This window comes from Odontesthes bonariensis, chromosome 15 (genome assembly GCF_027942865.1).
Source record: "Odontesthes bonariensis isolate fOdoBon6 chromosome 15, fOdoBon6.hap1, whole genome shotgun sequence".
Classification (NCBI taxonomy): domain Eukaryota; kingdom Metazoa; phylum Chordata; class Actinopteri; order Atheriniformes; family Atherinopsidae; genus Odontesthes; species Odontesthes bonariensis.
In genome coordinates, this window is record NC_134520.1 from 4707099 (window position 1) to 4719871 (window position 12773).

General features: G+C 41.2%; 1 protein-coding gene across 1 annotated transcript; it reads right to left on the reverse strand.

The window, feature by feature from the left end:
* Window positions 1-2123: 2123 nt before the first annotated feature.
* On the reverse strand, window positions 2124-9924 carry tmem45a (transmembrane protein 45a). The gene is made up of 6 exons (XM_075484774.1): window positions 9692-9924; window positions 6991-7198; window positions 6638-6850; window positions 5001-5185; window positions 4772-4914; window positions 2124-4595 (listed from the first exon to the last, which is right to left on the reverse strand). Exons 2-6 carry the CDS (start codon window positions 7184-7186, stop codon window positions 4499-4501), a joined length of 834 nt encoding a protein of 277 aa, XP_075340889.1. The 5' UTR covers window positions 7187-7198; window positions 9692-9924; the 3' UTR covers window positions 2124-4498.
* Between the last annotated feature and the right edge of the window lie 2849 nt (window positions 9925-12773).

Genomic DNA, 12773 nt, shown 5'->3' on the forward strand with positions numbered 1-12773 from the left:
CTAGTGACGCTGCTGTATTGCAGTCACCGCAAGTCAAAATGGAAAAGTGCGTACACGGCCTCAGACCTGTCGTGGCGATTTCATCTTTCCTGCGTTCACGATGGATTTGATAAATGCCAACCTATGCGCAGAAAAGAACGTACACACGACCTACGCACGTTTTTCGTCTTACGCAAGTTTGATAAATGAGGGCCAGTAAGTAGACAAGCCCGTAAAGAAGTTCAATAGTCTAGAAAAATAAGCGTGGGGACGAGCCTATCGCGCGTGCACAATCGGTGATTGACAGGCAGCAGAGCCCAGCTCATAACCTGATTGGTTACCTTTTACCGGTCCGGTCTGCAATTTTGTAAACAAACCTGCTGGCTTTGGAGGGACCTAGCGGGACATATAGGGGACCTAGAGAACTCGTTTTTTTTTTGTATTGGGGTATTTAATGTACTACTTTCAGAATCCCCGGACAGTTCCAGGCATTATGCTTGAAAAAGAGTTGCAGACGGTATTTTATGTACTATTTAATGTAGTACATTAAATACCCCAATACAAAAAAAAATGAGTTCTCTAGGTCCCCTATATGTCCCGCTAGGTCCCTCCAAAGCCAGCAGGTTTGTTTACAAAATTGCAAACCGGACCGGTAAAAGGTAACCAATCAGGTTTACGAGCTGGGCTCTGCTGCCTGTCAATCACCGATTGTGCACGCGCGATACAAGGTAGGCTCGTCCCCACGCTTATTTATCTGGACTATTGAACTTCATTTCGGGCTAGTCTACTTACTGTGTCTTATGATCGCAAATGACAGGTGAGTTGATGAATGAGGAGTCGTGTAGGCGCATCTGGCGTGCACGTAGACGTGCACGAGTTCTCATGTGTTTTGAAGGGGCGGGACAGGAAGTTGAATAACTTTTTATTTTTCGGTTAAAAAATAAGCATTTCTTGCATTTTGCGACTACGGAGGTCACCGTTTTCAACTTCAAGCGTTCTGATAGATCATGTAAACTCTTAAAATGCCAAAAAGTAGGACTTTACATATGACAACAACAAATCTTGCAGACTGCAGCTTTAACTTAGTTTATCTTTATTTTAAATGTCAGGTGGCATATTCTAACAGCTATACATGGGCTCCTTTTCAGCCTCTGTTGATGATACTTTTGTGAGGTGTGTTTCTGAGCTTTCTTTCCTGTCTCACAGTACTGTGAACAAATTTTGAGCCCCCTTCTTTTCTTTTTATATGAACCATTCAAGCATAAAAAAGGCACCTAGAACTCAAGGGATGAACTAATGTTGTTTCTTCACATAATTAACCACTTTTTGTATATTTAGGCACTTTGTTACCATTGTAATTCAACGTAGCTCTTCCCATCTCTTTCACTGCATCTACCAAAAAAAATGTCAAATATAACATAATTTGACAGGCATACAACAATAATTTTATCCCTTTGAGGTGATTTTCAAATTAGCTGAAAACTTGTAATACATAAGAATGCACATCATTGATATATGTATATGCATTGATGTATTTGGACCTTCAGTTGATCCATCTACTGTTCACTGAAGCCTCATCAGAAATGATCTCCATGAAGGGTGGCTATCAAGAAGCCATTCTTAAGGAAGGGAAACAGGAGGAAAAAGGCTGAGGTATGCCAAATAACTCAAGAAGTGGACTGAAAAACAGTGGCACCAGGTCTGATGGAGGGATGAATCCTCCCCAGAGCCCGGACCTCAACATTACTGAAGCAGTGTGGGATCATCTTGACAGAGAATGGAACAAAAGGCAGCCGAGATCCAAAGAAAAGCTTTGGGATGTCCTTCAAGAAGCCTGGAGAACTGTTCCTGAAGACTACTTAAAGAAATTTCTCTTGTATACTGTGTTGTTATTCAGGTTTGCGCATGCTTCAGTTATTATCTGCACCCATTTCCTGTTTTGCTTGCTGTATGTAAAGACATGATGCGTGGCCCAAGACTGGGACACACGTGTATATATGACATACAACAAGATTTGTTCAGAGAACACATCAGACTGACATTTCCTTCCATTTCTGACTACTTCAACATACCAAACAGACTGTTAAAACCTGAGTGAGTTTGTTATGCATGTGTGACATTTTTTTAGGATTGAGTGACACATCTTGTTCAAAATAGAAGATCTTTAATCAGCCTGTGTCCAGAACATCTATGCTGTAGGTTCTTGAAAGTTTGGACACACATAACTTCTTCACAATGAATTGTTAGGTATGTCCAAACTTTAGACTTAGTGATATTACAATAACACAGTATGATTATATCAATCATATAAACATTACATTTTGACTTCTTCAAATATATCACGAGAAAACAAGAGACCAAAAATATTAGACTTGATTATCTATTTGGTAAGAAAAAAAAATCAGATTTCATTAACCAATATCATTCTCAACAGAGTTAAGAAAACACATCAAATCTTGAAATTGAGACATTTTACTACTTCAGGAAAAACATTAGCTCATCTTGAAATTGATGGCAGCAACACGTCTCAAAAATGTTGGGACTGGGCAACGAAAGGCTGGAAAAGTCAGTGGAGGAGTTGGACAAACGTGTTGGGGCCAAATAGGTTAATTGTCAACAAGTCACTGACATGATTGGGTGTCAAAAAGAGCACCTAAGAGAAGTCAAGATTCTCAGAAGATGGGCAGGAGTTCATCGATCTGTGCTTTTTAAAAAAAAAAAGACAGTGTCTCTAAATTGTGGAGAAAATTCAGAACAATGTTCCTCAATGTACAATTAAGACAAGATTTGGAATATTCAATCATCTCCAGTACATAATATCTTCAAAAGGTGCCGACACAGTCAAAAATCAGTATTAGTGGGTCGGTGGTGTAGTGGGTGTGCAGGCACCCCATGTAAGGAGGTTACAGTTCTTGCTGCAGTTGGCCCCGGATCGAGTCCTGCATCAGACAGCCTTTACTTCGTCTCATTCCCCTTGCTCTGCCTCCTGTTTTCTGTCTCTCCTCCTACTGTCCTATCCATTAAAGGCATGAAAACCCCCCAAAAAATGATTAAAAAAATAATCAGTATTGCATATCTGTGATCTCTGGGCCTCTTAGCAAGGGCTGTTTGATTCTGTCATGGAAATCACTGCATGGGCTCAGGAACACTTTAGGAAATAATTTATCGATCAGTATCTTAACACATTTGTTGAACACATGTGAACGTGATCCAGAAAGTCTGCCATCTTCTCTGGGTCAAAGCTACAATGGGAAGGCTTTATATACATGTTAAGGACTATATTTCAGGAAGACAATGCCAAACCACACACAACTACTACAACGGCATGGCTTTGTAGTAGAAGAGTCCGGGTATTTGGGCAACATTCCTCTCCAAAAGCTAATCCCAGTTCCCTCACATCTACAGACTGTTGTTAAAGGTGAGGTGAGCATGGCCCTGTCCCAACTTTTGAGGCGCGTTGCTGTCATAAAATCCGAGATGAGCAAATATTTGTCAGCAAGCAGTAAAATGTCTCACTTTGCGTCTCCCAAAGTTGCGAATAAAAGATTGGCTGGTGAGATTTGCTCATCATAGCATTCTGGGGGTTTTTGTTCACTTTACACAGTGTCCCAGCTTTTAGTTTTAACAATTGGGGTTTTATGATATAAATGTGACGATGCACTGGGTCATATTCATCCAGAGACAGAGTAGAAAAGTGTTTCTCGAGCTTTCAGGCACGCATGTGTTTACTACGTTATCCAGCCAGACACGAAGAAGTCAAAAGAAACCGCTTATCAACATGACAAGAGTATTACTGCCCCCTGCTAGGATGGCTAAGTGATGCATGCATCTACTTCAAACGTTATCAGGCCATTACATGACATTCAAGTTGGGTAATGCATGAGTGATTATTCAGTCCAAGTGAAATGTGATGTAACCCATGCTAGCTGCAACTTTTCAAGTGACATAAAAGAGTACGATAAGATAAATTTAATCTCCGTGTAAGGCAACATGTCATAATGATATCAAATAGCAGAAGCTAAAAGTTCTAAAAGTTGTTTGGCGTTTTTCTTTGACTCGACGTGTGACTCAACTTGTCACGTCATGGAGTAAAAAAAAAAAAAAGAAGCTGTGTCAGTATTCAAGGAAGAGTTTTCAAGTAACACTGCGGATGCTGTGCTGATGATAACTGATTTCAGCACAAGATGGCGACTGCTGAGCAAGAAATTCTCAACAGAAAAAAAAAAAGTTTTGAGGAGCTAGATGAAAAGAACGTGATCCACTAAAAGCCTTGTGTGCACAATAATAACAAAGATATAACAGTAAATGAAAAATGTTACATCACTGTTAAATAAATAGCATGTAAGGTTAAAGAGGGTTTATATCTGGTTAAATAAGGCAGAGGTAGAGATATATTTCGAAGGCAGACCATGTTCATATCCCTATTCTGTCTGTGTGCCGTGCTTCTGGTCATGCTGCTGCGTCACATCCCTGATTCATCTGTGATATTCGTGAGTCATTCGGTGTGCGACTCTTGTCTTCATAACATCTCGTCCTCTGACTCTACATCCCGCTCTCTGGTCTTCAGGAGTCCCATTTCCATTGGAGGAGTCCTCCTCAGTCTGGAGCGCACCAAACTTAGATACAAACCACAACAAACACCAGAGTCACACATAACGTAAACTGCTGTGCAGAAGGAGCTATCAGAAGTACTCAAGTTGTTATCATCAGTGATTTGGAATTCTTGTGAGACTTCCAGGATAAATTAACAAGCACCACCTCATAGGGTGTCTGGTGTGGAGCAGGTTCTCACCAGCTGACGGTGCAGTACAGCACGCTCACGAGAAGCATGGCGAAGGCGAGGTGCCAGGAGTAACTCATGGTTACAAACATCATGTTGTTGTGGTCTTGTAGGTCCCACTCAGGGCCATTGGGAGGGTACAGCACAAAGCCAATCTGTGGTCAAAGAGGAGCTCACGTCAGGAGTCTGTATGAGCACTTACACAAACTTCTGCTCTCAAAAGCTGAAAATTCAAATTTACCTCCCAGAACCAGCTTCCCTGCAGGAGGGTGAGGGTGCAGCGCAGCAGCTCCAGAATGATGTTACCCCGGTGGAAGACCTCCAGGAAGGCGATGATAGCCTGGCCGAAGACAGCGTAGAGAAGGAGCTGATGCACGTGGACGTCCAGCATGCTCCTTCCATGGAGGTGGTAGAGGAAAAGAAATCCTGAAAAAAAGAGAAAAATAAGATAAGAGTGGAGTAAATCCGATTGTATTCATTTATTGCTTCGTTAGTAAGACCTGTGGAACAGTCAAATTCTATCTTAGCAGATATAACTGACATTAAAATTCATGTTGAAGGTCACATATTATTAAAAAAAAAAAAATTCTTGTGCTTGAGAGCATATATATTGGCGTCTGAGGTCCCTATCAACTCAAAAACAATAAAAAAAAATAACTGATTCAGTGAGCTGCTCAGATTTGGAGTGGATTTCTACATCAAACTCCAAGCTCAGAGCAGAAATATCCAATGACTTCATCTTTATCTCCACCCACTATTAACCTCAACTCGTGCAGCATTCACTGTACTGTAAAGGTGATAACTTTTAAACTCTTTTGCTTTTTGCTTCACTATTGATCCAGACTACTATAGCACCTTTTCAACCTTAAAATATGGCTAAATAACCCTATATAAACACAGAGCTTATTTTCTCAACAATCACACACCAATATGCATATTGGGAAAAGTTTGGGGGTTCAGTGTCTTTTCCAAGGAAAGTGAGACACACAGAGGGGTAAAGGTATCTAACCAATGATCCTCTGAATGGAACACGATCACTCAATCCGTGGATCTGCGGCCTTCATAGTAAGTAAGGAAATATTTTTTTCTTTTGCTTTACTGTTTTTTTTTTTCATGGTCTAAAGTAGAAAATGACAGTTTCAAAGTTCTCATTGAAAGCACCACCACCCCACATTACAATAACAAACTTTATAACAAAGATTATAAAGTGGCCCCAAACAATTACTGTGAGAAACAAAACACAAGACAAATGGAGCCCCGCGGTTTATTGAGCGGATACGTGACAAGAGGAAATGCAAGGTGATGTTCAACTGTTGTATTTGAGTATAAAACCCCACCCTTTCCCCACCATCCGCAGGCCACCAACACTGCCAACTACAATACACATAGACGTAATACACAGATTGTTTTTGTTTTCCAGTTCATGAGAATAGGCAATAAGGACCATGTGTGCTCAGTTCATTTTCATGATAACGTCACCTAAGTCACCCAGTACGCACAGTGTGGGGAATGCAGGAATATTACACTTGAGCCATGTTGATAGGTCCTCCCAAATCTCAAGCCAAAACCATGAAGCGTGCACATAATCATCAGGTGTGTTTACTGTGCAGTTTGGTGTGGCTAAGTATGTTCTATCGTGCAGTAATAACATGCTCCGAGGGTCACTGAGAATAATTTGTGCCAAAGTTTACATTTTGCACGGCAGCTGCTATGAAAAGAGCTGTAAATTTGTGGTTTAAAGGGGAATTATTGTACTGTGCTCGGCGTTATTGCGATATGTCACAAATGTTTCACTAAAACCTCTGGAGATTGAGTCAGTTTGTGAATAAAAGAAATGCAGAAAATGTCTCTTTTAAGGAGGATGAAGAACCTGCGTACCTTCATTAAAGAAAGCAATAGCCAGCATCAACCTGTCCAGTGCAAGCGGTGCTGCGTCTGTGGTGTGGATAATCAGAGACACAGCCGCAGCCAGGCCAAAGAACAGGTACATGGTGGCATGCTGCCAGTTCATCAGCTTCTCCCAGTGCTTCTCTGTAAAGTCATACAACTGAAGCTTCGGTCCACCAGCTAAAAACTGCTCTGCCACCATTCCTGAGGAGCACAGGGGAGGACACACTCAAATCTCTTTAATTAAAAAGAAAACCCAGTAAACAGCTGGCCGTTTGACACTTTATTTTAGCATTCACACGCTTGTTGAATTCACAGACGGAATAATAGTGACCTCTGCTCACCAAAAAATGAGAAGAACAGTATGACAGAGCTTTCAATCGTCTCCAGGCGTCGCTGTGAGGCTCTGCTGGCCAGCCGGGTGGAACCTAAACTCTTGCTCCTGCGGGTGGCGTGCCAGAGCGAGTACTTTCCTGTCCACCAAATCCCAGCCACCAGGAAGAAGCTCCCGGGGAGTGCATGGCCCTTGAAGCTGCCCATGACTCACAACACCTGTGTCACAGATGGAAACGGATTAAAGAACCTAATGTGGGAGAGAAATGGCATGACATTCTCTTGACATGTCCTAATTACATCGTGTGCCTTGTTGACTGGTTCATATGAATATTGTTGATAGTTAGAATGGGATTGTTTATGGTTACGGCGAAAGCTAGGCGCCTCCAGAGAGGGCCACTGTAGTGGAATTTTTTATCAAGGTGGATAAGAAGTTACTCAATAACAAGAGAAAATCTAGATTTTGTCTTTCTGTAAGTTTTATTCAAAGGCACAGCATTTGAACAGTCTCCTGTGTAGGACAGAGAGCCCAGAATGCAGTCAGAGCCCTTCCTTATATAGTGCGGGGATCATCTCTCCCCCTCAGGTTGGGAACAAAGAACATACAGAACAAAGATCAAAGATCAAGAACAATAAACAATGACCCCTTTACTCTGTGCTCTGTTGTACATCTGAAATAACAGTTTGCGAGGTAGCCTCTTTACGACCCCCTGAACTAACCTCCCCAAAAGGTGTCAACCATAAACATTCCCCCGATGGAGTGAATGACTGTTTTCCCTCACTGACCATACAGAAGGGGTCACCAGGAAGTCAACAGACCTCTCAAACCAGATGGGGAAATAAGAATTTTTCCATCTCACCACGTACGCTTGTTATGATAAGACGGTATAAGAAGGTGTCGCGAAGCAAACTCTGCGGACATTTTGTAACATTCTGTATGCACATTTGCTGTGACGGTTTGTTCCAATAAACTCCCCAATGGACGGCTGACCGACGCGTGATTCGACTCCTTTTCTCCACAACACTAACAGATCTCAAACAGATCAGATCAATCAGCTCTATCAGCTCCGTTTCCGGAGAGATAAAAACCTGCTATCTAATAAAACCATTTCACCTTATTAACAATTTGGGAGAAATTCTATACCCTTGCAGAAAGGAGGTTTATATTTAGCATGGCTGTCAAGAGAGGGAGATTAAAATGAAGTGAGGGAGTGCCTGTAATTTAGATAAACAGTACAAGCAGACATGAATTGAGCGTGTGTTGGCCACAGCCCTTCCACTCGTTTAGCCAGGAGCGGCTCGAGAAAGAAATCTTAGTGTCGTTGCACCTTTAAGCATGAAATAGAAACTTTATATGTTTTCTTTAGCACTGTTCAACAGAGCACTTTACTGTCGTACAAGGTCTCACTCATCAACTGACTGCAGTTTCCTCTCTGTAATGATTAGCAACAATTAAACCTGCTCCTGCTTTATGAGGGCTGCTGCCCGTTAGAGAGGACCGTGTCATCGTTCTCGGATCTTTATCTTTACACACATTCGTGCTCTCATGGGGAAACAAAGAGAATTGGCAAGAAAAGAGAAATTGTGAATGCAAAACAGGCCGCCATGTCAGACTCAGCTGCGCTGCATGATTTTATTTAATCACCATCCACACCCCCCACCAGCAACACAGGAAATACTGTAAAAAATTCTCTAGAGTTCAAAGAAGGCAATAAATGTGCTTGACTTAAATTACCTGAAGCAATAATGCGATACTTTGGAAAGTCTGACAGCAAAGCAGGTGCGATATCAAGAGGCACAGAATAAGAACAAGGTGCATGGCTGAACTCTCCTTTGTGATGATAATGACAGAGAATATTTTGCCCGGCAACCAAGGGAACCTTTTTGAAGAGGGACACTCAATTCAGACAGATTGTATGGGATGTTAAACTGGGCTCATCTGTGTGTCAGATGGGCCCTTTCGTTGAACAACCTCTCTCCTTCTGCGGGAAACACTTCATCACATCCTCCCTCATGTCACTCAAGAGCCCCCTGGAAGAATCATTAGTGTTTGGCCGATTTGCTCACAAACAACATCACATACACACACACTTTTATCGCACTCAGTACAGTGGTGACAAGTATATCTACCAAAGGGCTTTAATGCTGTCCAATTATTTGAACATCTCCATTCAGTTTATCTACTTAACCACATTTGTAGTCAATTATATTACTTTCTTAACTTATAATATCAAGCACAGTCATAGATTAGCCAAAAGTGCATGAGGTCAGGGTATTTTTAATTGTTGGTTACCATATCATTGTGTCGGACCAGAGGGATTAGATGGGATACACTTCAGGAAGCCTTTTTTATTCTTTTAAATGAACCCAGCAGTTTCACATATACATTGGGATTAATATGTGCTCAGTTTCTGTTTTTCTGTGGGACGGGACACACAGACAGTACATACAGCTAGCTATAAGGACAAACTACGGTAAGTTATTCAGATAGATTTTACAGGAAAACCGAGCAAACACGGTTGCTGTCTGATCTTACTGTCTGAAAAGACCGATTTAGCTTAAGGTAGAGTCTGTATATGATCTTTTCTCATCTTTTCAATAAGTACAAAGTGTATTACAAGTAGCTGTACATTAAAGGCCTGGCTATAAAGCTTCTGAAACCATACAGCAGCCTGAAATTCCATCACACTAAAAAGGAAAAGGGGGTCTTACCCAACTGTGTTTGTCTGTGGAGATGAACAAGTAGCTGGAACTATATTCAGAAAGAAAAATCAAAGTCTCTTCTTCTTCCTATCAAACAACTCATTTTTCCCCACTGAAAGGAAGAGAAATGTCTTCTCTGTTTATCCGTACGACACACACAAAGTAAACATCAACAATCTTCTTTTTGAGTCTGACTCCCAACAGCCTCCGAGCCAGATCCGTTTCACAACCTTTTTTTTTTTCCACCTAAATTTTCTCCTACTCCAAAATCTTACTTCCAAATAAACCCAACCCATTGGATGAGTGATGGGTGCTGGCGTCACCAGTCCGTGCTCTCATTGGTTGGTCAAAACGTCAGTCTCAGGTGTCCACGTGTGCACTTTCACTCCGCCCGCTCGAGCTCGGCTCGGTCCATCTTCCTTCACAGGAAACCGTTACTTTCCGTCGTGCCAGTGGGCAGGCTGTCCCGAGACAAGAGCCCTAGCACGTGCACTCTGATAAAAGGCAGGAGGCTTTATCCCTCACTTTCCTTGTTGTCTTCTATCCAAAACTTTCACAGTGTGCAAAAAGTGTAGCGTTTTCTCTGGGTTTTAGAGGCGAAAACTTTTAGAGTTTTATAGTTTTAAAGAAAAACAATGAAACTCCTTCTCCTACATGATTTTTCTGGCTTAAAACCCCAACTTAAACGTATTTAAGAAGATTAACACAATCTTTTCAAAAGTAATAAATGAATCCATTTTTATTTAGAGTAATCCACTCATTTAGATTTAGTGTAAATGTCTTGCAAGAAAGACCTGGAATTTGTTTAAATTCATACATTAGAGTTAAACAAAACTGAACCCCCTATTGTGTCTATATAAATGTGTTACACCAGGAACATTTATCTAAGTTTAAATACCACAAACAGGGCAAGAAACTGGCTTGCTCTGTGTAAACCTAAAAGAAAACATCCGCCCACAGTGATAGAATCCATGCAAAATTCAGAGTAAAAACAACACAGTATAAAGATAAATTTTTATTTTACTCCACTATACTAGTAGTATCTATAGCATGATTTCTTTTTATATTAGGCGTGTGCAATGATCTCAAATTCAGGAACAGTAAGCATTGTAACATGGGGAATTACATGTAGCCTAATCTGCACTCTTTACAGTGGATATACTCTAGGAACACGTCAGCCATATTTAGATTTCTACAGACTTGTATGTGATTGATGAATATGGGAAATGTATCAATACTAGTGCACCTATATTGTTCATTCTGACTCCACTGTTGCGTAAATGTAAAAGAGCCTTTGTTTTTTACTGCTAAATCCATCTGTCTGGCTTGAAAAAGTCTGTTATGGCAGAGCTATTATGGGATTAGAATGCCTTTGATTTTTCATTGTTGGCTTTTCAAAGGGCTGCAGTTTCATTATCTGAATAATAGACACGCAATTAAACAGGATAACTTCTGTGAATTGCACGTTAAGACACAGATGATTTGACCGATAAAAGCAAACCCAACCACGGCTTGAAAGGGTGTGTCACTGTCACACCAGTGTGTTTTTATTCAAAAGTGCCGGACCACAACAGACATAGGAAACCGGGGCTGTGTGTTTGTTCTCAAGAGGACAGTGAACATAGAGGCTAATGCTAAAAAAAAAACAATCACATTTGTGTAATAGCATATTTATATGGATAAATATATATCGTATATACAGCAGTCAGTTTTCATTGGACTGGTAGTACACACTCTCATTTGGCGGTGCTAAATACACAATAGAGATGTTTGAAAGCTTAACAGAGTAGAGACGACAGTCGACTAGACTTCACATGCAAAAACCCCCACATGCAAAAACTTTCTCGAGCAAAGATTGCAAATTACCACAAACTACCTTGCACACCAGCTGCAGTGTTCATCGGGATTGTCCCGAAATATTTACATTCAAACCAACAAGTACTCAGTAAGTAAATGACTACCATTTTGCACATCTTTACGCCCTCATTTTGAGGTGGGATACAAGCTTGTACAGTTTTGTGACACACTTGTGACTCAGCTGTGTTGACAAAATGCGCTCCACAGACATCCAGGCAGACTAAAACACCTGTCAAAGTGCCCGAACCCACCTGTGTGGTAGCTCCTGCTACGGCACATCTCTCCAAGACTACATTTCACCATATATACACACACGTACACACACACACACACACACACACACACAAACACACACACACAGACAGAACCATGAAAGGGAAAGCTGTGCCGGCCAACAACGGCAGGAGTTAGGAAGGAAGGGGGCGCAGATGGATATCAAACAAGAGCAGAAATTCACTGTGAGGTCTGTTTTCAGATCACCAAACCTATACACATAAAAACCTGCCACAGTTTGTCTAAATGTGCAAATACTGAACATAACATTGGTTCTCTGAATTAGACTGGCATCATCCATCTTTTTATCGTAACATAAATGCTGGAATTGATAGCACTTTTATTTCTTTGTTCCAGAAATGGAGCTGTAGCCAGCAGATGGTAAGTTCAGTTTAGCTTAAAGACTGGAAGCTCTAACAGGCTGCACGAGTACCGTTTGAGCTGTGTTTCGTGCAACTTGGCTGAAAGTATGAAACTGCTATCAAGGCTGGAGGCGTCTAGGTCTACATTTGTAAATGTTACTGGCAATATGAAACGTGTTATCTTTATGATACTGCAGATGCTGTTGTGTGCACAGATCTGATTGATGTAAAACAGCCTCTGATAGCCGTCATTTAGACTACTTTGCTTTGTGTTTGCTAAGCTCTGCTAAGGATGCTAAAGGAAGGCAACTTCCTTTTGGTCTTTACAGTCGGTTTTGTGAGTTGTTCAGTGTTTGGAGGTCAGAGTTCTGAAAGATCTGCTCGGAAATATATAACCTGAGTCAAACACAGCTTTATGACAGCTAATTAGGAAGGGAAATCGTGTTTGCCTGCTTCACATGACGACAAGTTGTCTAAGTGTTCATATTGTCTCTCACAGAGTCTGTCTTATGAGTGCAGTAATTCACACAGTACAACTGGATCTTACATTCACAAGCAGCATGAGGCACCACCAGATAACAGCTTCTCTCTTGTATTTC